Source organism: Gymnodraco acuticeps, unplaced genomic scaffold (assembly GCF_902827175.1).
Source record: "Gymnodraco acuticeps unplaced genomic scaffold, fGymAcu1.1, whole genome shotgun sequence".
In the NCBI taxonomy this organism is placed as follows: domain Eukaryota; kingdom Metazoa; phylum Chordata; class Actinopteri; order Perciformes; family Bathydraconidae; genus Gymnodraco; species Gymnodraco acuticeps.
In genome coordinates, this window is record NW_022990270.1 from 134870 (window position 1) to 161915 (window position 27046).

Genomic DNA, 27046 nt, shown 5'->3' on the forward strand with positions numbered 1-27046 from the left:
TGGAGAGAAGCTAAAACAGGGGAAATGTGGTCATACTTCCGTGTGCCAGTTAAGAGCCTTGCTGCGGCATTTTGCACCCGATGCAGTCGTGCGAGGGAGGACCCACTGACCCCCATGTAGAGAGAGTTACAGTAGTCCAGCCGGGTGGTGACAAAGGCATGGATTACTGTCTCAAACTGCTGTCTGGAGAGAAAAGGTTTTACTTTGGCTAGCTGCCTCAGGTGATAAAAGCTCGTTTTTACCACCGACTTAATCTGACTCTCAAGTTTGAGTTCACGGTCCATTTTAATACCAAGGTTCGTAACGGTGGGTGCGTTTTGTTGGTTAGTTTTTGATGAGTATTAACTAACCAGAGTCACACTACTATATTATATTGTATTTGTATTTACTTGCACTATTTGATCTGTTTTAACGTGTTGCACTGTTGGAGGAGCCTGTGACCTAAGGTTTCCATTGACATAACTACACTGTAGCTATGTACGTATGACTGATGAAAGCCTTGAATCCTTGACTGCAGCAGAAACAAACTCACATCCCTCTTCATGCTTTCCTCCACCAGCTGCTGTCCAAGCCCAAGTTCAGCGGGGTGGAGAAGATCAAGACGATCGGCAGCACGTACATGGCCGCCGCCGGGCTCAGCGGGACGCCCGGGCACGAGAACAATCAGGTAAATAAAAACCAATGAAGAACATAAAAAATGATACATCTTGAAGCGGTTGTATTGAAGATGTTGAATAGGTTTGACTCTCTGTTTTCCTGCTGCTTGCCTTGAAAAAAACAAACATATACCCAAATCATGAATGCCCAATATAAAGAAATTAACTTGAATTAACTGAAATAATGACACTAAATAATTATATATTTGCTATAAATAAAATCCACCAACCAACTGACTTGAATAATATACATGTTACCCTGTAAAGTCTCTTTGGGTACCTGAAAGAATACTCTATTATTATTATCTACTATACTGCTTTGGATTGTCACTAATATTTTTTATTAACAGTTATTCAAAAATCATTAGTTTTATACCATGGTCAGTCTCAAAAAAAAAACTTGGAGGAGATGCTTAAACAATTAAACTTTTTTAAATGAATTAAATGAATCTCATGTCTGTTGTGGACACTATCGAGAAAGACTCCTTCATTGAACATAAACCGCTCACATCTGGGATCAGTCACAGTGTTACGGCTATAGGCAGAGGGGCTAAATACGGGAAGATAAATACTTTGAAACGCTCAAACAATTGCTTCACTCCTTCTGTTTCATTTGGGGTGTTCAAACTACGGCCCGGGTGCCAAATGCGGCCTGCGGACCATTTTGAATCGGCCCTCAGCAAATTCAAAAAGTATAATGGACATGAAACACACATGAAACTTGTGCTTGTCTTATATTGTACTTCTTAACTATAAATGTAACAATATATTACACAGTAGTACTCATGTGTTAATAAGTCCACTTTTCAAATAAATTCAGTCAATTAAAGTTGGAAACATTTACTAACATATCTGAGTTGATAAGAAAAACGTCCAATGACTTATTTACATAACAAGCTTGAAATACACCCTTCCTATTTCTCCTTATGATAATCAATCTGAGGCTTCTGCTTTAAGGGATGAGCTGCCAACACTCACAAGCAGTGTTGGGTGTAACACGTTACAAAAGTTACAGTAATGTATTACTTTTTGCTGTAACGAAGTAATGTAACGCATTACTAATGAAATGTGGGTAATATACTACCCGTTACAATTCTCAATAACGCAGTTCAACACATTTTAACTCGAAATTAAATGGTGTTTTGTTTTTTAAGAATTTACCAACATCGTGAGACATTCCGACACCAGAGGAAAATTGTGCGGGTAGATTAGTAAGCCTGGTGTTTACCCTTCAGGCTCATCAAGATCCCTGATCCGCCTGTCGGTGTTCTTTTCCCCATAATGACGCCTCGATGCACGTTATCCCGCTTATTACACGGCCATATACTAAACAAACTACAGAGCCCATTCCGCGTTCCTGTTATTGTTTACTTCCTGCCTTCTTCTGGTGATTTATCTGACGTCCAGCGCTCCGTCTTTTAACCTCTTCTCCTTTCTCTTTCTTGATCCTCCTTAGCAACCTTCATTATAGTCCTTGACAGCGATCTGTACTGCTGTATTAACAACGTGTCACATGTTAAGAAGTTACAATCAGAATCGAGTATTCAACTAAGCCGTGTAATACAAGTTGTTAGTAGCCTTAAGGGCCTACACAGTTGTTATGCTATACCACATCGCCCTTCACTGGATGCATAATGAGCTGCACTAAACTACATTTTAGCATTTAAAATACCTTGCCATTCTTTTGCGGTTATTTTGGTAAAGTAATATAAAAGTAGTGTAACTCATTACATTTCAGAGACAGTAATATTGTAGTGTAACTTATTACTTAAAAAAGACAGTAATAAGTCACATGTACTGTATTACATTTTGGCCAACACTGCTCACAAGCATCATCTACCTACATCTGATTGATTTAGCTAACTCATAACTGAACTTATGAGGCAGTACACCTCTAGTGAGTGGCCCAGCCCTTCGTATATTTTTCTGTATGTGGCCCTCGGTGAAAGAAGTTTGGACACCCCTGTAATATTGAGGGTCTTTGATGTATTCCTCCAGGACAAAGAGCGGCAGCAGGCTCAGATCGGGAACATGGTGGAGTTCGCCATCGCTCTGATCGGGAAGCTGGACGGCATCAACAGACACTCCTTCAACAGCTTCCGGCTGCGCGTGGGTGAGTGGGAGAAAACAACCTGCTTCATTCACTGAACTCTGCACGCAGCTGTCTGTAAAATAACACAACAGGTTTCCATGGTTACACTGGACACGGAATGCATCAATGCTTGTTGCCATGACGTTGCATTCACTGACCATCGGGTATTTGTTACACTAGTGAAAACGTCTTCATAAGATCTAGTAGCGTCTGCTATGTAATGTTTAGGGTCTTATTTTTAAGTTATATTCATTATACTATCTGCTGTATTACTATTTATTGTAAATCATTTGTTTTTTTACACCGTAGACTTCATAACGCTTTCATATATTCATAAATAAAATACCAAAATAAAACATACAAACAATTAAGTGGGTAACAAACAATCAAAAAGTAAACAAAAGATAAATAAATACATGTTTAGTTATTTAAATACTTTCTTAATTTATTTTACTAAAGTGATGTTTGCAGGAAGCAAGGTTCCCACAAATCCTTAAACATAATTTGATTTGAAAAGTCCTAAATAAATCTGTCTACAGTGCTAAATTAATTCTTCATATCAGGTATGCTCGAGTGTTGTTACTCAGACGTCCTAATAAAAAGCGTGTTTCATTCTTCCAGCAGAAGTCTCTCCATCTAATAATAAAGTGAGCGTCATACTTAACCACGTCATAACGTCTGACAGCTGATTGTGAGCAGACAGTTTACAGATCAGGAGAAAAGTTTTAGTTTCAACATTTACTTTTCTTTTGAGATAAAACCAAACATAAGGCATAAACACTGAAATGTGTAGTGAGTTATCAAAAAGCAGTGTTTAGTGTTAAGCAAAGACTTGTTCTTGACCGGTGACATCATACTTTTGTTTTAATTTCAATAGGATTATGACTAAACCGACCAAAGGTATTATACATCTTTATTTTGCTTCCAGTATCCAGGCAAAGATCTGAAGCAGGATGATCAAATGTTTTCCTCTTGAATCTCATTGTTTCTCCTCTGTTTAACGCTAATCTCTTACTTGTTGTGTCACATTAACATTATACGATGTACCGTAAGAGTAAATCATGGTGTTCCTCTCCAGGTATTAATCACGGCCCAGTGATAGCCGGAGTGATCGGGGCGAGGAAGCCTCAGTACGACATCTGGGGAAACACGGTGAACGTGGCGAGCCGCATGGAGAGCACCGGGGAGCTCGGGAAGATCCAGGTACGCTCAGACAAACAGCGATAATTAATGTGTTTGATCTGGCGTTCCTGAAGGCAACACGGCAATATATACTGTGTTTAATCGGGTGTTCCTGAAGGCAACACAGCAATATATACTGTGTTTGATCTGGCGTTCCTGAAGGCAACACGGCAATATATACTGTGTTTAATCGGGTGTTCCTGAAGGCAACAAAGCAATATATACTGTGTTTGATCTGGCGTTCCTGAAGGCAACACAGCAATATATACTGTGTTTGATCTGGTGTTCCTGAAGGCAACACGGCAATATATACTGTGTTTAATCCTTGATAATCCATGATATGGCGTTTCATCACGGCAGTATTTAGTTTAGACAGTAGCTGCCGGGTCCCCATCAGCTCAGCCCCCTCCTTTTAAAACAAAAAAAGCTTCATAACCCAAATCAGCACTTTTGAAACAGGAAGTGAAATAGAGGGATATGAGGCATGGCTACAATGGGTGATCCGTTTGGTATTTTGAGCAAAACACTTCATAGACATGTTTTTTTGAGACCTATGGTATTGCCTAAAAATAGCATGATAGGTGACCTTTAACTTTGGGAACTACTTACATTACTTTCCCTCTCCTAACAGCACTGCTCCCAAAATGAAATCCTGCTGTAACTAAACCGTAATGCTGCCAAAATAAAGACACAATTCATAATTACTTTGTGTATTATTTAGTAAGAGAAGTCATGTTTTGTTCGTTGTTGAAAAGAGTTCGGTACTCCGGATGTAACATTTTAGCAACCAGACAAAACAAAACCTATAAACATGCCTTGTTGTGTATGTTTTCTAAGCTGCATCTGTGTGTTTGTTCTTCCAGTTGACGGAGGAAACGTCCGAGGTGCTGCACAAGCTGGGCTACTCGTGTGAGTGTCGGGGATTCATCAACGTGAAGGGCAAAGGGGAGCTGAAAACCTTCTTCGTGTGCACCGACATGAGCAAGCAGCAGGGCATGGGTCTGAGCTGAGGACACACAGAAATATGAAAGACCCCGCAGTGTGGTAGATGCGAGAAACTGGAAAAACATTTTTGTACTCCGGAGCTGTTGAGCGGATCAGGATGTGTCATGGTGGAGCGAAAACGGACAATCGCCATCTTTTTTCTACACACATTAACGTCCAGTGATCACTTTTGTACTTGTCCTCTTGTCTTTAACGTAGATGTTGTCGTACTAATGCCAAATAATACAGGTAAAGGACGTACAGGCCTTTTAAAAAAGAAACAATAGATACTGTTTGGATCATAACTCCAATGGGTTTAAAGACGGATGCTCTGTTACTGTGTAATGAGCGTAACATATGTAAAACAGAAACTGGCTGATTAAAATATTAAAATCAATTTTCTTGCTCATTTATTTGGGTTACATTCACATCACGACAAAGTAGGACACTTGAAAAATATCCTGAAGTGACTGTATCAAGACTTTAGCCCTTTATGTGACAGCTTTGAGATCTGCCAGAGAAACAAAGATATTTGCTGCATTTCTAAAGAGGAAATATGTGCTGTGTGTACATCGTCTGTTCCGCTGCACAGAGGGACACCTTACCCGCGCCTGCTGTGAATGTTTTTCTGCCTCCGGCTCAGACTATCACCTGAACTGATTCACTTTGTCCTGTGGCCTTATCGTCTGTAATCGTGGTTACATAATAATACTGATAATAATAATGTATTGGCCTTCATGTGAACAAATGTGACATTGACTTTTGTACAGTGACAGAATGTAATAAATGTTTTCGTAAGTCTGCAGTTTGATGCACAAGAGACGAGGTTTATTGAAGGAAATGCATACAAATGTCACACAAAAAGCACCTTTCGTACAAAAACGTAAGAACTGTAAAAGTTGAGAGGAATTTAATTAAACAGCGATGATTGGAACTGAATCCGTCTCCATTGGTTCAGCCGTCTCCTGCACTGAAAACATAAAAAGGTGAAATATATTAGAAGTTTGACTCTTGATGAAACGTTATTTTAAATTTACTTCTGCTATTTGAGAATTATTCAGAGTAGGTGTAGAATTCAGATCCTTATTTAAGGTCAAGTACTAATAGCACACTATAAAACAATTATCTGTTACAAGTAAATGTCCTGCATTTAAATGAATAAAAGTGAGCCAGAATCATGTATTTCAAGTATAAATAGTACTAAATGCCTCCTTTGATTGTTATCCTATTATATATTGAACCATTAGATTCTTTTTTTATGCATTCATTTAAGTAGAGCTGCTTTTTAACTATTTTGTGAAAGGGATGAATGTGTGTATTATGGATTAATCTGCTGATACCAATTAGTGGATTGATTGTTTGGTTGGGACATATCGTTACAAGTGACCCCTTTTTTGTCCATTCAAAAGATCACAATTCAAAATGCTTACAAAGTAAATCGACTTGTTAACTGTGTAGTTTAATAAAATAAAACATATTTTGCAAGCTATTTCTATGTTTTGTAAGCAATGAAGGTCATTTGTTTAAAACTAGTGACTAAAGCCGCATGTCAAATTAATTTAACGCAGTAAAAATAACCATATCTCCATCTTCAAGTAGAAATGTTAAACACATTTACCTCAACGTTATAACAGAGTAAATGCACTTATTCCACCACAGACGACCAGCAATGTAGTTCACACTTTGATAAAACAAATATAATACAAGTGTCAAACAGCAGTGATTATGTCCAGAGAGGAGATGTACCTGTGGTGAGGTCGATGAAGGGCCCGGGGGGGTCCAGAGGGACGGAGATGCCCATGGCCCTCCGGATGCCGTACACACTGCTGACGTCACACGGAGCCACCTGACCCGTCAGCGCCGCCAGGTTCCCCGTCACCTTCTCCGCTGAGAGGAAAGAAAACATTATTTGTTTGGTGCAACGGGTAACAGTATAATAAGGAATGAATGCATCACACGACACTTGCTCACACAAAAGCCTTAGTGTACCTTTTCAGTGGGATCGTAATTGGTGTTTAGGCCAAGTCACATTCATGTCATTAGATTTGATTAGATATTTACTTTATGATTTCAAATTGGGAAATTGTTGGTTGATGTGATTTAATTAACTCTTGTTTTTGTGCAGTATTACTTGGTATCAGATGGATACTTTTGGCTTCATATCTTCCCCATATTTGAAGTATACACTTTGATTGTATGTTCAGATCACAAATTATAGTTAAATGGGAAGTTTCTTTATTCTACGTCAAATCCAAAATGTTTTCTCCAGGGAGTGCAAACATTCAACAGTGACAAACCCTTTCCCACAAACACAATTAGGGAATCTTTAAAGAATACATCCCTAGCAATCAGGTCAATGTACTGATATGAATCCTACCACTTTCTAACTGTGACCTCTTTAATAAAAAGGAACCACATCTGTGTATGGCGGAGTTGGAGGTCTACAGCAGGTGGAGACAGCCTGAGTGAGGGGGCAACGGGGGGGGTCAATGGGACGAAACCATGTTCTGATCAGCGAATATGAACTGCTACCATCTAATGGGAGATTCAATAAAGTCAGACTGAAGCATCCTTTGAAGCATCCTTTGTGCTCCAGTCAATCCTCACAGTAAACACAGAGCTGAATGCAGATCAAATGCACGCTGAAGGCTCTTTGAGCATGTTTTCTCTCAGTGATCGTGCTGTTATGTTCAATGTTTGTTTGTCATGTATTGTTGTCTTGATGTGTGTCCATGTTGATGTTACACATGAAGCTGCTGTGATGCAAGACAAATGTCAGACTTGATCTGACCATTAAAGTGTTATCGTATCGTATTATCGTATGGTGTTACCCAGCTCCAGCTCCTTGGTGGTGGGGGCCAGCAGGCAGATCATGTTGGGCGGCTGCTTGGCGCTCAGACGCTCCCTCTGAGCTTCCTGTAGGTCACGCAGGAGCTTTGTAGTCTCGTCCAGTTTCTCCTGGAAGTGCCGGGCCTCTGAGGGAGAAAGGCGACACACAGTTAGTTAATACTTCCTCTGGGCTCCTCTGATTACCGTGTGGTGAATTCCCCCCTGTGCTACAAAACATCCATTATGTCCTAATCCTCAAATATCTCACGGATACATCAACATCTGAGAGGGCAGAGGGGGAGGGTAGACTTTTGATGGGCTTTTAGGAAGATCTGAGAGGAGACATAATGGCTCAGATAACGGCTGCCTACCTCAATGGAAACGCCATTTACAGTGTAATTATGAATCTCTCTGCTCCTATTGAGACGCAGCCAGGGAATGGGCTGATAGATCGTGTGTGTGTGTGTGTGTGTGTGTGTGTTATTAGTTCAGTTGTATAGGTTTTCTGAGTCTGAACTGGAAAACGCTACGAGCAATTTGACGAGTGCATATTAATTTCACATCTGGTTCCCACATGTATCCCCATCAACGTGGCAGGTTTAAACTCATATTCAAGCAAAAGATGATGAGAATATATGAATAGTTTAAGTCAAAGAACAATGGGAAACATACTCTAAGTCTAATGCCTGCTTTTCAAATGTGTTGCTGAAGTGAAGTTTAAACAATAAAAGCATTAGTAAAGTCTCTCTTTATTGTCTGTTTGCAGCAGCAGCACACAATGAGCACATTCAGGAGGACTGGGAATAACTGACTGAAGTTAAGGTTATTTATGGGAACACAGAGACTCAAGGGGGAAAAATAATGAGTGTTTTAGCTAGACTAGCTTGATTGGATTGTTCAATTAAATCTGATGACTAAAAACAAGATTTGTGAAAGTTAATATAAGACTTACATGCCCAAACTTTACAATGAGGTTAATTCAATGTGGTAAAAACTAAGGACATACGAGAAAGGAGCGCGGTTTAAGCGTGCCGTGCCCGGCCCGTTTTTGGTTGCGTTTCCACTTGGCGTAGTTCCGGTGTAGGTAGCATATCTGCACGGCCTACCAGATTAGCACGGGCCCGTTACGCTTACTAATGACGTCACGCATTGGCTGTACGGCAACCCAAGAGGACATTTTACACGGCCAAATTCCGCAAAGAATATTAAAAAATAACAATCGACAGTGAATGTATGTTAGTGGAACTGTGTCAGGAAAGTGAAGTGAAATTAAGTAATGTTATTGAAGAACTGAAATGCATAAAATTGAAAGTTAATATGTATCATATCTCTCCGAAATATGGCCGTAGACTTTACTGATGATTTAAAATGTATTGAAACTCCAGACTCAACGTAAGAGCTTGTGCCTCTTCGGGGGGTGCTAACATTTAAACATAAACTTTATTTTTTACTTTCTCCGTCTTTATGATATCAGATACCGTCATGTTGTTTCCATAGCAACAACAACTTCCTGTCAACAGCTCCTGTTTCACCTGCTTAATACAGTTATCATCACTGCTACTGTGGTCACATCGGGGACCCGTAACATTTACAATAGTTGAGATGTGAAGGGAGTTTTTTTGTCTGTGTTCTGGGTTCCTGCAGTTTTTTGAACAGACGTAAGTACACGCGTTCAGAGGATGAACGTGTGTACTGTCTGTGGGAGTTTACGCTGTTGACAGGAAGTTGTTGTTGCTATGGAAACACCAGATACCATTTCGTCTTTGGTCTCCATTGGCCAGCAGCGCGGGTGAGTCATCTAGTGTATATATATATATATATATATATATATATATATATATATATATATATATATATATCTATGCCTACACCGGCTAGCGGGTACTTTTTCACAGTTTCTCTGGCCCTCCAAAATCGAGGTTCTTTCCGGGCTGAGTATGCTAAACTAGTGAGAGAATCGCTGGCAACTACAACAAAATGAATATATTTGACCATGATTGTGATTGTAATAAACGTTTCAAAATGATGCCGAAGTAACAACATACTGATACCGGTTAGTGAAAACTATGAATTAATGCTTTGACAAGTCTGCAGACAGACGGCAGGCGAAAAACCTTTTAAAATGCGTGTTTTTCTAAATGGAGATCGGCTAAGCTAACGTTGTAGCTCAGACCATCCACACTCACAACAACGGCCTATACAGACATAAATAAACCAGCGACTGTATTCGCCATGACACAGACAGTCTGTAGTTTGTACTTGTTTAACTTTTGTCTAGTTTCTGAACAGATATGAGGTGCTGTGAGCTCTGAGTGCTAACAGCTAATGCTGGTTTTGTGGTTCGCATTGAAGATGACGTCACAGCTCCGTCTACACTGCGTTACTATAGTTACTGCCCCAGCTACTAAAATGTAATGGAAACGAAGCATAAAGCGAGCCTGGCCTAACAAGGCCTAACTATAGGCAAGGCAAGGCAAGGCAAGTTTATTTATATAGCACTTTTCAACACAATGCAATTCAAAGTGCTTTACAAAAAATGAAAGAGATTAAGAAAATGGCATTTAAAATCAGTCATTAAAAAGAAAAGCTAATAAAATAAACATTAAAAGAAAAAATACATGGATAAAAGTTACAGTGCAGTCTAAGATATGAATAGTTCAATTAAAAGCAGCGACAAAAAGAAAAGTCTTCAACCTGGATTTAAAAGTAGTCAGAGTTGCAGCGGACCTGCAGGTTTCTGGGAGTTTGTTCCAGATATTTGGAGCATGATAACTGAACGCTGCTTTACCATGTTTAGTTCTGACTCTGGGGACAGAAAGCTGACCAGTCCCTGAAGACCTGAGAGATCTGGATGGTTCATAATTTAGCAGGAGGTCAGAAATGTATTTTGGGCCTAAACCATTCAGTGCTTTATAAACCAGCAGCAGTATTTTGAAATCTATTCTTTGACACACAGGAAGCCAGTGTAAAGACTTCAGAACTGGAGTGATGTGATCCACTTTCTTAGTGTTAGTGAGGACTCGAGCAGCGGCGTTCTGAATCAGCTGAAGCTTCCTAATAGATGTTTTAGTGAGACCTGTGAAGACACCATTGCAGTAGTCGAGTCTACTGAAGATAAAAGCATGGACACGTTTTTCCAAATCCTGCTGTGACATTAGTCTTTTAATCCTAGATATATTCTTTAGGTGATAGTAGGCTGATTTAGTAACTGTTTTAATGTGACTGTTGAAACTCAGGTCAGAGTCCATGACTACACCTAGATTTCTGGCTTATCTGTTGTTTTGAACATTGCAGACTGAAGCTCAGCGCTAACTTTTATACATTCTGACTTGGCTCCAAAAACCATTACCTCAGTTTTATCTTTGTTTAATTGGAGAAAGTTCTGACACATCCAGTCATTGATTTGTTCAATGCACTTACTCAGTGTTTGAATTGGAGCATAGTCTCCTGGAGAAATTGTCACGTAAATGTGTGTGTCATCTGCATAGCTATGGTAACTTATTTTGTTGTTCTTCATTATCTGAGCCAGTGGTAGCATGTAGATGTTAAAGAGAAGAGGCCCCAAGATGGAGCCTTGAGGAACCCCACATGTCATATTTGTCAACTCAGATGTGTATTTACCTATAGAAACAAAGTTGTTTCTGTCCTTTAAGTAGGATTCAAACCAATTCAGAACTGTTTCCGAAAGTCCCACCCAGTTTTCCAGTCGGTCGAGTAATATGTTGTGGTCAACAGTGTCAAACGCAGCACTGAGATCTAATAATACTAACACTGAAGTTTCTGTGGAAAAATACCTGAGTGAAGAGATTTGTTTACTATATGAAGTAGATCTGAGGCCATGCAAGGCAAAACATCTTTGAAAAATCCTGTTGGAATAATATCAAGGCAGCAGGAGGAGGATTTCAGAAGTTGAATATTGTCCTCTAGGTTTTTATCATTAATCTGATGGAATTGTGTCATGGTGTTTGAATTGATGTTAGGTGGACATAGGGACAACACATTTGCTGTTCCTGATGCAGAGGCTTGTCTGATTTTCTGAATTTTGTCAGTGAAAAAGGCAAAATCATTGTACGCCCTGGTGGATAGAAATTCAGAGGCTACTGACACTGGGGGGTTAGTTAGTCTGTCGACGGTAGCAAACAAGGCACGTGCGTTGTTTTTGTTTTTGGTAATGATGTCAGAGAAGAATGATTGTCGTGCGTTTTTCAATTCCAAATTATAAAGGCCAAGACTCTCTTTATAGATTTCAAAGTGAACCTGGAGATTTGTTTTTCGCCACCTGCGTTCAGCTTTTCGACATTCTCTTTTCTCTGTTCTCACGCTCATGGCCTTTCTCCATGGAGATATTTTCTTGCCAGACACTTCCTTTACCTTAGTTGGAGCAATGGCATCTATAACATTTTTCATTTTTGTATTAAAAAAATGATCTACTAGCTCATTTACTGAGATGTTAGCAGGGGCAAGTGTGGTAGAAAAATTCTGAGTAAACATTTCCCTAGTATTTTCAGTTAAATATCGCTTTGTGGTTACCTCTTTTTGAACATTTTTGTGAACAGAAATAGAGCTCTCAAAGAAAACACAGGAATGGTCAGAGAGTGCAACATCAGTCACCACAACCTTAGAGATATTCAGACCCTTTGAGATAATTAAGTCCAGAGTGTGCCCCTTATTGTGCGTGGGCTCCGTCACATGCTGAGTCAGTCCATAGCTATCAAGAACACAAAACAGTTCTTTTGCCCCTCTGTCCTGGGGGTTGTCAACATGGATGTTAAAATCACCAACAATGACTAGACGGTCAAAGTCAATACACACTATAGACAACCGTTCAGTAAAGTCATCAAAAAAGCTTGCACAGTATTTGGGTGGTCTATAGATATTTAGGAACAGAGCTCGAGAGGAGCATTTCAGCTGAAGGGCCACATATTCAAAAGAATCAAAGTTTCCATACGATGTCTTCCTGCATTGAAGGGAATCATTGAACAGAATAGCAACTCCACCCCCTCTCTTATGCATTCTTTCCTGACTCATAAAACTAAAGTTGGGAGGGGTTGATTCGATAAGAACAGCTGCACTGTTATTTTATTCAATCCAAGTTTCTGTTAAAAACATAAAATCGAGATTGTGCTCAGTGATAAAATCATTGATTAAAAATGTTTTTCCTGCCAAAGACCTGACATTTAATAAAGCTAGTTTAAGTTCATTAAACACACTATCAGTCATGTTTTTTGTAACAAGCTGTGGCTGACATGGAATCACTGCTAAATTAGATAAACTCACACAAACGTTTGAGCGCTTCCTGTTTCTATGATTCACCGCTCTTAATCTATTACCTATCAACACAGATATCGGCAAAGCTACTGGCAGGCAGGGCCCCGACATGTCCTGGAAAGAGTTGAGAGTGCCATACGCCCTTGAGCCTGGACCCATCACATATCAGTAAGAGTTTGTTGTGTTTTGTACACACACATCCTTATCAGGCTTCGGAGACTGCAGATGCCCCCTCGAAGGGAGGGGAGGTGGTTGACGTAGGCACGGTGATGGAGACGGGCGATGGAGTAACTATACCGTACTAAGCCGTGCGAGGCCCTGCAGTGGAAATGGGCCATTAATAAAGTCTCAATAAAATGAAACAGCTGGGGAAATAAACACTACAGCAGATCAAACCCAGAAAATTCATCAAGTTATTTTTCTTTGTTTTTAAGAAGGAGAAAATGTTTAAATGTGTGCTTCCAGCTGCTTTAATGTGAATATGTTCTGGTTTCTTTACTCTTCTCAAGAAAATAAACAGAATATCTATGAGTTGTGGAAAAGACAAGACCTTTGAGAATGTCCACTCCGCACTGAATCACAGATTTACCCGTCAGTTCAGTCAGACAACTCACGTGTTTCTTAATGTTTATTATAAGCAGCATATAGTTTGAGTTTGGCGTCTAGGCTCGGGCCTCATCACTCCACAGATTTACAAAGAACATTGAGTGATGATTAGATAACTATCCCCCGAGCCTACAGGTGGAGCTGGGTTGGTGGTGGGGGGGCAGGCGAGCAGCAGCGACGTGAAACACAGCAGCAGGAACATGAACGCAGCCATAGCAAGTGAACACAGCAGCAGCAGCAGCAGCATTAAGGAGGCAGAGGCAGGAAGACCTGGCAGCTTCAATAGAGCGGCATGTTTAGGAGAAAGTGATTGGTTGGTTGGTAAGAGGGACGAGGTGCGTCACGTGTTCATGTATCATTGGTGCTCGAGTTGACTGCCTGAACTCGCTCGCAGGCTTTGCCCCATTTATCGGACTTTAAATAGACATGTGTAGCCCAACTTTAAACGCATGGATGGATGTTACAATGGATATTTACAAAATGGAGAGGATAACATTATCTGTCAAACTATTTGTGTCATGACGGAGAAAGTGGACTGATTTACAAACGTATGATTTGACTGTGAAGTCCTGGGGCCTCATTTATAACGCCGTGCGTAGGATTCACGTGGGAAGGTTGCTTACGTAGTAGAAATCCAAAAAATAGGTACAGAAATTTTCCGATTCACCAAACATTGCATACCGGCGAGGAAAGTGCGTACAGCACTTCCTACGCCGGTTTCCCTTTATAAATCACAATCGACTGGAAATGCGGTGCAGCTTTTGCGGGCTTCACGTAACGCCCATATTTGCCTATAAATAGTCAAAGAAACGCCCATTCATTCATTCTGACTGACTTTATGAAGAAGATCGCAGGAAATGACGACAGAACAGCTAACTTAAAGACATCTCACACCGTGTCAGATTTGGGTTATTTTGGGGAGGTGGAGATAAATCATATTGTTTGGTGGATGCAGTTTGAACCAGAGTCGCAGCATGGAGGTCGGATCGTCACCAAAATAAATAAATAAATGGCCCGAAAAAGGTTCATGATAAAAACAATACACATAGCCTTCCTCAGGCAGTGTGTTTGTACCGGGGACAGGAGACCCCCCCTTGATGAGAGACTGTAAGACATGATCGGGGAATCCCTCCGGAGTGGAGTCATGACAACTGGATCTGAATTATGTTTTCGTATTTGGTGGTTAGTGTCCCAGCTGTCGATCAGCTGTGCACAGCGTCTCCACTGCAGCAACTCTATATCCACCAGTTAAAGGAAATACAACTAATGTGTTGTGTTATATTAGCTGTACAATTTACCACATGGTGTTCTTAGCTTCCATACCTCCTGTGTTTTATGAGCGACTTATCAAGTCTTAGCAAACGGCATAAAACATGATTAAACATGGTAGTATATAAAACCATGGTCGTATAACCTATAGAAATACAAAACCGCATCATTTATGAGAAAACATTTCATAACATTAACACAACATACTCGCGGTGGTTTTAAATAACATATCCGTATTTATTTATTTCTCCAAGTTATGTGTTTGTGTGCACTGAGGAGTCTCAAACAGGCGTTTGTTTAATCATTTTAAGATTGGCTTTAATCAATGTTTGAAAATGAATTCTTCATATATGATAAATGAGAGGTAACATTTTATTGATGGTATTATTTCCACATATTTCTCTCCATTCTTCCTTCTGCCAACGGTGTCGCAGTTTCTCGTCTCTCCCGTTGCTGTGCTTAGTGCGTACGCATGGGTTAGAGTTTGCGTGGAGGACCGCACGTTTTCCCGTCAAGTTAGTATTTTATAAAATCGCATAATTGCGTAGAAACTGGCGTACGCCATTTTTTGAGCGTATATCCCTTTATAAATGAGGCCCCTGATCACTCCCTAATGTTCGTATTGTTCGTACATTTTTACTGTTTTTATGTTAACGCATTTGGGACAGACAAACTTAAGATGTATAATTACTATGTCTTGAAAAAAACACTAATTGTTTGCTGCCACAAAAAAAAAATAGCCATGTAAGTGTTTTTACCCCCAGAGAGCCGCTCAGCTGTGGGGAGCAGGAAGTCCAGCCGGCTGCAGTCGGGTGTTACGGGATCAGCTTCCTACGAGACGTGACGAGGGAGAGGGGGGGGGGAGGGAGAGACATCATGTTTAGTCAGGTTAGGAAAATGCATTCCTCACTAGACAGCTGACGCTTCAAGGGCAACATCCAGGCCTTTTGAAACCCCTTCAGTCACGCTGCTTCCTCACCCCGATAGAATGAAACCTAATGAAAAGCTGCAGCAGCAGGCAGGGGATGAGAGGGAGCTGGAGGGCGGCCAAGAGCAGCAAACAGCCGGACAGAGGGTTTCTGTACGGCTGACGGAGAGAGGGGGGGGGTTTCTGTAAGGCTGACCGAGGGGCTTGTGCTTAGGTTTCTTCAGCTGCTCTGAGGAGCGATTCAGCCGCGCAGCCAGCGGGCAGAGAAAGAAAACACGGCCTCTCCAGATTCTCCTACAGCGAGCATCACGTTTCAAGGCTTTTATTGTCATGTGTGCATAGCTACAGTGTAGATATATCAATGACGATCTTAGGTCACAGGCTCCTCCAACAGAGCAACACAATAAAACAGATCAAATAGTGCAAGTAAATACAATAGAATAGAAACAGTGCAGAATAGTCTATATACAGTAATTGATATATATAAGTTGCAAACAGATGTTCTGGATGTTCTTTCAAAAGTTCAGGTGTTTATCATTCTTATGGCCTGTGGGAGGAAACTGTCTCTGAGTCTGGTGGTTTCAGACCTCATGCTGCGGTAGCGCCTGGGTTTCAGAGGGAAATGTTCTTTCCATGCATGCACAGATCGCCGCTAAAGGCCAGCCCCTGCTATGTTGACACAGCTGGTTGACGTAGCAACCGTCTGCAGAGGCCGTCTTTAATGACAAAACGAAATTTCCACACGTGAGGCGTGAACACGCGCTGCAGGATCTGCTCTTGAACATCCCGTCCAGCAGGGAGGGTTTTACGTTACACACAGATATCTCTCATTGTGAACTGGATGTCTTTTTCCATGTGCAGTGGGACACACAGTACAGGAGGGGATATCACTCAGGGAAGGTTTTAATATCTCACCTTCATGTCAACCTTGTTCTCTGGGGTCTTTGGTGTCTCCTCCACCTGCTGGACGGGCGGAAAACAAAACTTATTTAGTCATTCGATTGTCTTAGATTTCTTTCCTTTGCTTTACATTTGGATGAGAGCTGCAACAATTCTATGTATTTCAATAATGGACTATTCTTAACCCTTAGAGGCAAGTGGGTCTTTTTGAACCCGGTGAGGGAGGTGGTTTTCTTGAAATATCTTTGTAATTAAAAGATTTTATCATTTCATATTCCAGCTATTCCTCAAAAAACCTGTTTTGGATATCATGCCATTCACATTTTAAATTTAAATGTTATACATTTTAAGAAATTGTAGTTTTTGTATTTCTACCCCAAGCTTCCATAAGTGGGTCAAAAATGACCCGCATGCATTTCCTCTGGGAACCTTTGATTCTTATCACCTGTGGCTGTCAGGAATACATTCACTGTGGACCACACAGACGACATCACAAGTGACACCTCTCAGGAAGATTATTTTACACAGCAAGATCTGATACCTGTCAGTATTATAATAATAATAATAATAATAATGCATTATATCTTTATAGGGCTTTTCAAAGACTCAAAATCGCTGGGTGGGCTATGATGAGTAGACAAGAGGAGAAGAGATGAGTTTTGAAAAGGGGCTGGAATACTGTGAGGGTCTCAGAATAGCAGAGATATTTGCATCAATATTTCAAAACGGTTTTTTTCAAAATGTAAAAAATAAAATAATAAATAGTGAAAAATTAAATATAAAATATTTAACAAAAATATTATACAAGTGATTTTTCTTAACCAAAATTGCATAAAAACACATTATTCATGCAATAGTGTCAGAAAATGCTGTTTTCAGGCCATCAATGATGAAGATATGCTGCTTTTCTCAGTTTGATATCATATTACATTAAATATCTTTGGGTAAAGCCTTTCAAAAGACATAAGCATGGACTTTGGGACACTGGGAAGGAATTTTTTTTAATATTATCTGACATTTAATTCACCAACAATGCATCGATTGATCTAGCAAATAATTGGTAGATGAATAGAAATAATTTATACAAATATTTAGCCTTCATTTGGATCAGTTGAGATGTAAGAGCATGAGCTTACTTGATTCTCCTTCAGGGATTTTGAATGCTCTCCGTTGGTCAGCGCATCCAGAAGATTGTCAGCCATTTTGTAAACGTACTCGTCTGATTTGGCCAGGAAGTCTTTCAAACTGCTAAAAACACACAGAGATAACATTTAATGCCATTGTTTTCAGCAAAAGTAGGTGGAAAAGAAAATGAGAATCATTTTCTTGGCCAACAATAATGAGAAGTCGATGTTGACACGGCTGACACTGTCAAAAACTGAACCTCCTGCACACTGTAAGAAAAACAGTCCAATACATAACAATAATAATGGCTTTTTAAAAGAAGAAAAATAATGGATTGTTGAACACTAACATCTGCAGGGTAATAATCCTGGAATGTGTCTGGTGACGTTCAGTCGTAAGTACTTTGCCGTACTTAGTTCCCAGCACTTTTAGTTCCCAGCACTTAGTACCCCCATGGAGCTAAGTACAGATCGCGTTCACACCGGAATAAGTTTCCTGAGGGAAGATTACGCAAAGGAAGCCGCTGACGTCACTTCTTCTTCTTCTGCTGCTTTGGGTTTACTGGCAGGCCGCAAACCACTTCACGGCGTATACTGCCACCCGAAGTCCCCGGAGTTGGGGACTGGCTTCAGTAGAAGCTGCTGGGACTCCCAGCAGCTTCTACTGAAGCCTTCCGAGTAAATCGCCAGAACGCCGACACCTCCTCATCTCCCATGTTTTTTTTTTGTGTTGCCATAAGTTATTCTCTCTCCGTTGGTGTGCGGGGCTAATGCTAATGCTAATAATGCTAATGCCAGCAAATACAATGGTGGCTTCACAAAACGTTACCGAGTTTTACGGGGCGTGGTTTGCAATCCGCTCAGCCAATTGGAAAATGGGAACTTTTTTCTCCCCAGGAAGTGAAGTGCCTGCTCTCTAGCAGGGACTGAAAAGGGGAGAAAGGTTCTCATGAACTAAGTTCTCTTTTTGGTGTGAACGCAAAATCCCAGGAACTATTGGAACTAAACGGGAAAAGTACTCCGGTGTGAAAGCGCCTAGTGTGAGTGCCACAGAGCTTCAGATTGTTTCGGGGGTCTTGCTGCACGTACCTGTCTGGACCCTGAGGGCCGGCCTCCTCTCCGAACAGCGAGCAGATCAGGTCCGAGTCATCTTTGCTGATGTTGGAGAAGCTGGAGTCGTAGGTCGGAGCGTAGGAGGTGTACGGCCCGTAGTTGACGTAGGACACTGGAGAGAGAGTTTGATATAAGCAGATTAATATGGGTCGGAGGAGAGGGGTCTGATATTAAGTATCTGAATATAGGTATTTTTTTACTGAAGGTCTGTATATATTGTTATGAAACTTGTTTTGAAACTTTTAATTGTTGATCTTTGTCATCTATGTTATCTTTGTCTTTATGACAAAGAAGATTATGTTGTAAGTCCTGAAGATTTACTGTCAAAATGCTGCTGTGTCAAAATAATTCCCCACTTGGCATAAGTAAAGTATCTATCTATCTGATATTAGAGATGTGCAGAAACAGCATGAGTAATGAATGACCTGGAGTGATCCTGTTCCTCTTGTCCTCCCTGAAGCCCTGCAGGGAGTTCATGCCGCTCTGCAGCCGGTTGGACATCATGCCCAGTTTCACAGGACAGAACCCAACATCTGGAAACAGGAACAAACACAATATTTAGCCAACTTTTATTCATTTATTCAAGATCTGCACGCTTAATATTTAGCAGATTCACACATTCAAACACAAACATTTACAAAGTCTAAACTCTTCACAGAGGAGTGAGGAGTGAGCAGATTAATAATTTAGATTGTGTGGATGTTTTTAATATGGTTGCATTCATTATTGAGTTTATGAAGTGACCCTGTAGTTTTAAACATTACTGGTTACGTTCTACGAACAATAAGTACTTGTTTTTATTTAAAATATCGCAAAACGTTAGAAAACTATATCAGTCTTTTGATGAATTTGTCTTTATAAGATATTTAAAAACATGTATTTAGTAATGAAAAAAGGTATCGATAAAGGACCAAGCGGATAAGGAGTATCAATAACAGCAGTATCAATACAATCCTAACAATACCCATCCCTACAATTAACCACCTGGAAAAATAGAGAAAATGTCACAAATAACGTTTAAATGTTCAAGGAGACGTCTTGAATTTACGACGGTCCTCGAAAATCCAAAGATATACATTTTACAATCATCAGAGGGGAAAACCAGCAAATACTCGCACATCAAAAGCTTTAAGTCACACGTGTCAAACTCGAGGCTCGGGGGCCAAATCAGGCCCGTGGTGGATTTCATTTCGGCCCGCAGGATAATCTCTAATCACTATTAGATCTGGCCCGCCGGTATATTGCACGCACACCTTCACTCCATCCTGAGGGTCTCCTCCGCTCAGAGGCTGACCCCAGACATTGATGACCTTGCACCCAAGATGAGATGCCAAGTATCTGAACTAGCATCACAGAGCAGCACACTGAGTTTTCATGGATGTTTCCTTCTGCACTTTTCTCTTGAGACAACAGGGCAGGTTTGGTTTTCTCTTTGAGGGAAATAGTTTTGTTGAAGCTGTTGTTGGCCTGTGGAGAAATGTACTCATAAGAAATGACTCTGGAAAAGCTGCAGATAGAGCCATAAGAAATGAATGCAACTGATTATTTAATGTTTAAAGTTGTTTTTATAGGCAATAATTTAAGCTTTGTTAGTTCCAGGTTTAATATGTGCAATAAGTTCATTTCAATACGTTTTGGATTAAACATTGAACCAGTCCGGCCCTCGACTAGAACCCATTTTTTTTATTTTGGCCCACTGTGTATTTGAGTTTGACCCCCCTGCTTTAAGTTATTGCTTTAAAGGAGTTTTATGGAAGTACATTTGACCTACCTCCTGCTGCCAGATCAGCTGAGTTGAGGACTGCCAGAGTGGTCGAGCCGTCCGTCTTCCGCCTCGCAAACTCCAACTACACAACCAATCAAATACAGGGCTCAATGGCACATCAACACCTATACTAATCACTTTTCAGTATAAGAAATGGCTGCGTTATTGTTGAACATTTGGGATGGACGTTGAGACATTTGTCCCCGTCACTAATTGACCACCATGATAAATAAGTTATGCTCTTTATGTCTAACAAGCTTAAATCCATGTTAGGCTAATAGAAAATAATTATCTCAACCGAGGGCTTTAAAATAACCTACTTTTCTTATTTCTCATATCATCTATTTGACAAAGGACTTGGAATAATGATATTGGTAATTTTGAGACAAAAAAGGACATTTAAAGCTCTTCCTCACATCGCTCTGCAGCACTCGGTTGGACAGCTTTCCTCCAGACTCCGTGATGACTTTGCGGATTTCCTCCAGTTCTTTCTCTGCCTTTGCCGCTTCGTCCTTGGAGTCCTTTTCCTTTCTGCAAATGAAACAAAATACAAATTCTAAGAGACGACACTTGAATGAAAATATTTATTAGGGCTGTCAGTCAGTCGCACATTTTTAATCTGTTCTAAATGTACCTTAGAGGAATATTTTTCATGTTTTTAATACTCTTATCAACATATGAGTGGACAAATGTACTTTATGCAAATGTTTGTTTATTATCATCACATAAGCATGAGACTGAAGTTCCCACTGAGGGGCAAAATAATGCGTTGTGCGTGAAGTGCAGTCGACACGTTGGATGCGATCCCAATTATCTAACGCAGCACCCCCTTCTGCGAGGCTCCACTAGCACCCCCCCCTCCCCCCCGCGAGCGAGCGGCAGGAGCGGGGCTGTCAGTGTCTGTGTGCTTGGCTTGCCGTTTAACACACCTTTTCTTGTGTCCATATATCTCTCGCTAGAATCTCCCATCAACAACAACCACAACAACGTCAAGCCTTTGCGCTCTGAAACTACGGGGCGGCCGAGGACAAATACAATTAAAAGAATTAGTGGCGTTAAAAATGTTTTGCGTTAACGCGTTATTAATAATATAAACTAATATTTATATTTTGTGGCGAAGTATTAAAAGCATGCACACTGCAGCAACATTTCTGCAGGGAGGAAACCTGTGTGGGTGTTTCTTTTCATTAAACCCTGACATTTTGCTTTCCTTCACCAGATAATTGAGTGCTTTGTTGATCTCATTATCTTTTGTTGTAATACAGAAAGAAGATGAATGAAAAGTCTCCTCGGATGTACTTCTGACAGTGAGTCCTAACCAACATAACTCTAGCCGTCTTCAGGTGCCGTTACATCTCTCGGAAACAACAACACACCCGCTTTGAAAAGACGTCCAGCCTTGAGAGAAAACAAGACCGGGCGAGGCGTTCTTCACATTCTCAGCTTCACAGCGGAAAAAAGGATTCACTTTAGTGTCAGAGGACAACACGCTCTTGCAATTAATGTATTTACTTCACTTTTTCTTTTAAAATCGGATAGTCGCAGGCAAGCTGGAAACTGTAGTTTTGTTTCATATCAGAGAGAGCTTTCGGCAAATTCATGATTGATCTCTAACTCACACTGACTTTAAGATATCATGAAATATCAAAATTCTAGGGGGAAGTCAATCAATAGTCATAATTGTTATGGGCGTTGAAATCTGGGAACTCCTAGTGTAAGAGCAGATATGGTGAAGTGACTTTACTTATAGGGTAACATCTGATTTTGTGTTACACTGACTTCTGGTGACGACCGTTTTCTATTTGTTCCAGAATATAGCAATAGCTTTGCAGGTCACTTAAACAAAGCAGGCTGCAATGTAATCCTTTCAAGCAATGGTGCAACATCAATGTACATCCATTCAAAAAAGCTTGTTGTTGCCACTGATGAAAAACACATTCAAAGCGTCCGACAGCTTTATGGAAAGGATCCTTAACTGGCATTCAATGTTTGAACCCTTCACTTCAGTCGCTTTTCATTGAGATCATGATGAGTGTGTGGGAGAACAGAAGTTTGGTGTTTATCTAAACAATTTTCAGTGACATGGTAGAATTTTAAGCTGATTTTAACATGTGGAAGCGAGACGACAGAGTAAAACAGAGCAGATCAAGCTGGATGTAAAGAAAGATCTAGTATTTCTCTGTTCACTTTTTAAATAAAAATCGAAGCGCTGGTAAAAAAAATAAAAGGACTTCTTATTCAAATAATTTAACATAAACAACGCAAATTTGCCCATAAGAATAACATAGCAGCCTGCTTTACAGCCTAAGTAATATCACCCAATACGGAACCAGTTTTAAAATATTGTTGATCCAAAATACATCCATGTAGGAAAACACCAGTGTCCTTTCAGGAAACATGTAAAGCGGGTTAAAGCACCTGGGGGTCAGGGGTCTCTCGCTGGTGTTGGTGCTCGAGGCCCCCTCTCTGTTCTGGTCCATGTTGGCGCCCCCCCCCAGCTCCTTGGTGGTGCCTGGCTTTTCATCAGAAGGGTCGAGGCCGGACATGAACGTTATGCTCTGCTTCAGACTTTCCAGTCTTTCCTGTTCAAAAGAAAAGCAAATGTGTTTTCTTTTTCTCAGGAAGGAAAGAGAGAATAATTCAAGAAAGAGCCATTGCCTGATAAACCTGTTGGTACTAGTACTACCACCACCATTGAATTTAAATGTATCTCACTAGTTAACTAGTAAAGGGCAAAGGGTTCACTAGTTAACGTGTAGACATTTTGAGCCCCACTAGTTAACTAGTACGGTCAAAAGAAGCGTCAACTAGTTAACTAGTGAACCTTTTACCTTTACTAGTTAACTAGTGAGTGATTCTGGGTGCTACTAGTTAACTAGTGAGTGATTCTGGGTGCTACTAGTTAACTAGTGAGTGATTCTGGGTGCTACTAGTTAACTAGTGAGTGATTCTGGGTGCTACTAGTTAACTAGTTCTGCTTCTTTTTTGTAACTAGTTAACATGTCAGAGCTTTTGCAGCGCACTAGTTAACTGGTAAGACTTTTAGCGTCACTAGTACGGTCAGAGGGTCACTAGTTCATCAAAAAGCTTACAAGTTGGGACGTTGGTGCTACAAGTGCTGCTCCTGGCGTCACTAGTAAGGCTTATGTGCTAACAGTCGGACAAAAGTGCCACTAGTTGCTGAAAAAGAGTGACTAGTGCAATGTTTTATTTAACTAGTAAAGCAGAGTGCTAAACTAGTTTGACCATATATCTAACAAGTGAAATCAAAGAGCCAACTAGTGTAGGCAGCTGCCGTCTGATATCAAGGATATGGAATAAATACTCAAATGGCTTGCCACCACTACTACTACTACTCTTTGAGGATATCTGCTGCCCCCATCTGTTGCAGTATAGGAAAAGCAAAGTCATTTAACTTTTTTTCAGTGCATCATTTGAAGTTTAAGGAAATAACAACACTGTTACGCTATGTTAAACTAGTATATTAAATAGTAAAAGATAATGGGAACATTTAGACATGTACAGTTAATAGCATCTAGAAGAGGGAACTATTTTCTTTTTCAAAGGTCTTTCTATCGTTTCTGTTACTTGTTTGGTTTCACAGTATGTAAAGCTAACCAGTTTCACAATACACATTCCTACATGCGCTGTACTTGCTACATCCTACAGACATATATTACAGGGATACAGAAACAAAAAACTAGACAGCTTGACTCCAATCTCTTAGTGAAAACTGACATGAATCACCGACCGAGGACAAAAGAGATGTCAGGGTTCATGTTTTAATCATAATAAAATAAAAAGGACAAAGTTTCATACCTGGCTCAAGATCTTCATCCCAGAGTGCAACAGTTTCCGAGCTGCTCTGTGGAAAATTGTCTCTGGTTTGTTGTAAATCATGGCGTTTTCACACATAATCTTGAAATCCACCTGCACAACACATCAAAGACATGACAAGAAAACAGCTTTTGTGAGTTTATTTAATCAATATATTGTTGGGAATTTTGTATTTCTTCTTAAATTGTACTCCGTGTGCATGTGCTCTCATTTTGACCTTCATCGACATAAGCAACATCTACTTGGTGGCAATTATTTTTACAAAGCTTTACATGAACACATTTCAATCCATTTTTATTACATTACATTGCATTTAGCTGACGCTTTTGTCCAAAGCGACTATTTAATAATGCCCACCTCATGTTGTGTGTGCGTGTGTGTGACTTGGTTAGGCATGTGTTGGTTAAGGTTACGGTTAGGATAAGTCTCCAGGAAATGCATGTAAGTCAATGTAATGTCCCCTGAAGTGATGTATACATGGTGTGTGTGTGTGTGTGTGTGTGTGTTTATATAATTAGCATTCAGTGATACAACAGTGTGCAATAAAGACAGATACCTTAATTTCATCCAAAGACTGATAGTACTCCTTCTTTACTTTTTCCTTTATTGTACTGAAGTCCATCGGCCGTTTGATAATTACAGAGTAGCCAGGAGCGACGAGGTCCGTCACCGGAAACGAGAAGAATGCACTGGGATCTTTCCTACAGAGAAAAAACACAAACGTACATTATTTATTTCCTGGAAGTGGGGGCTAATGATTAGTAAAATAATCACAAGCACACAATAATCTCATATTAACAAATGATCAATGCTGTACCTTTGGAGCTGCCTGATGAGCTGGTTCAAAGCTTCCTGCAGAGGAGTTTGTTCCTTTTCTACAAGGAAGAATAATAATGATTAATGGAAAGCTTGTCAGGGAAAATATAGTTGACAAACTTTGAACAAGAGGAAATGAGAGATACCTTCCAGTTTATCCAGCTCTGAACGTATAGGAGTTCTGCTCCGTTCATCATCTCCATCTGTTTCCTGTCCTTTCTTCTTCTTTGTCATCTAATATTGTCAAAACATACATTGAATCAAACATGCGTACAATCCATAACAACTCCTTTAAGAGGCTTAACACCATATACTGTCCCATCTAGATGAGGGGCTTATGATCTTTGGACGCCTTACCTTTTTCTTTACTTTGGTGTCCTCTGGTGAGCCAAAGCTCTTATCTTTATCCTTCTTCTTTTTCTTCTTCTTGTCTTTGGGTTTTTCAAAGTCGGACGCCGGGTCGTCATAAAAAGTGTCCCGACTCGAGCTACCTGTCGTCACTTCGTTCCCAGAGACTTTCAACACCAGCTTCAGTGGTCTCTCTCCATACTCTGCAGATAAAGTCAACAACACAAGATCTCAGACTGACAGAATCAGTAACAATGTTTTAATCATTCATCAGCTGAACTTTAAAGACAAATGTGTTTATGCGAGGGTATCAAATAATTTCCAACGTGCCTTTCATTTGTCCATTTATCCTCTGCAGGCTGGCAGGTCAAAGACCAACAGAAAGTTGTATCCCACATGATATAATACTGTTGAGCCCTGTGCCTTCACATACCATTCTACTGTTTGCATTTCACATATTTATGTATCAGATCAATAAGCAGTATTTTATTCTTGTACGTATGTATTTAATTTAACATTCTGTTTTCAGCCCATGTTATTCTATTTTAAATCGATATAGTTGACTTTGCACTTGCATTAACCTGCACAATGGTCACTTGCAACATTCTCTTGCATTATTTTATTTTCTGTTTTATTTATTTTATATATGTATGTTGCATTGTTGAAGGAGCCTGGGATTTAGGATTTTCGTTACCATAACTACACTATAGCTACTGTGCATATGATGATAAAACCTATAAATCTTGTCTTAATTATCCCAATGCAGTCTGGAAATGTAAAGCCCACCGCACTCTGTTTTGAAATTGACTTAATAAATACTGATAATATTACCATCCTTGCTTAATTAAGACCAAAAAAGCATCAACTGTTTATCTGTTGACAGCTAAGAGATGCTAGGAACAATAGCCGCTAACAGCTAGCTTCCTTCGCAGACATTGTAGTGACGCTGCAGCTACAGCTCACTTTATTTTATAATCTTAAATCACCTGCTTTGTATTTATACTCAAAGTGTTGCACGTTGAATAAGACACGTGGTAAGTAAACATGTAAATAAGCCTGGTAGCATGTTAGTTCATCAGCTTAGTGCTAATGATCGAGCTAACACGGCTAACAAGCGCGGAATTAGATCTCCCAGTTGATGTATTTAGAAACAAATCAAGAGATGGTAAAAGCAGTAAAATGTTAAAAAGATGTGTGAATTACTTACCTTCATATCCGTGTTTCTCGGACTTGTGCTTTTTGTGCTTCTTGCCCATTGTTTGTATTATGATCACCGGCTGCTTCTCTCTGTGGTGGCGGAAGCTCTGCAGATCGATGCAGGTCGGCAGC

The 27046-nt window shown here is 40.2% G+C and overlaps 2 protein-coding genes across 3 annotated transcripts in view; one reads left to right on the top strand and one right to left on the bottom strand.

Annotated features, from left to right (window-relative positions):
- adcy7 (adenylate cyclase 7) overlaps positions 1–5719 on the top strand; it is a 59311-nt gene extending 53592 nt beyond the window's left edge. The window contains 4 exon segments of the mRNA XM_034220774.1: positions 560–667; positions 2655–2769; positions 3827–3951; positions 4794–5719. Coding sequence (XP_034076665.1) covers positions 560–667; positions 2655–2769; positions 3827–3951; positions 4794–4940 — 495 coding nt within the window. The 3' untranslated portion in view covers positions 4941–5719.
- Position 5720: 1 nt separating this feature from the next.
- Positions 5721–27046, bottom strand: brd7 (bromodomain containing 7). Of its 2 annotated transcripts, none has more exons than XM_034220775.1 (17): positions 26925–27046; positions 25727–25920; positions 25516–25603; positions 25371–25428; positions 25110–25254; positions 24536–24646; positions 23135–23298; positions 21133–21247; positions 20723–20798; positions 19377–19484; positions 18928–19063; positions 17851–17962; positions 16730–16777; positions 15645–15717; positions 7746–7889; positions 6661–6801; positions 5721–5884 (listed from the first exon to the last, which is right to left on the bottom strand). In XM_034220775.1, exons 1-17 carry the CDS (start codon positions 26971–26973, stop codon positions 5829–5831), a joined length of 1818 nt encoding a protein of 605 aa, XP_034076666.1. In that variant the 5' UTR covers positions 26974–27046; the 3' UTR covers positions 5721–5828. The 2 variants fall into 2 exon arrangements, with proteins under 2 accessions (XP_034076666.1, XP_034076667.1); XM_034220776.1 differs by having other exon boundaries at positions 17851–17959; positions 26925–26973.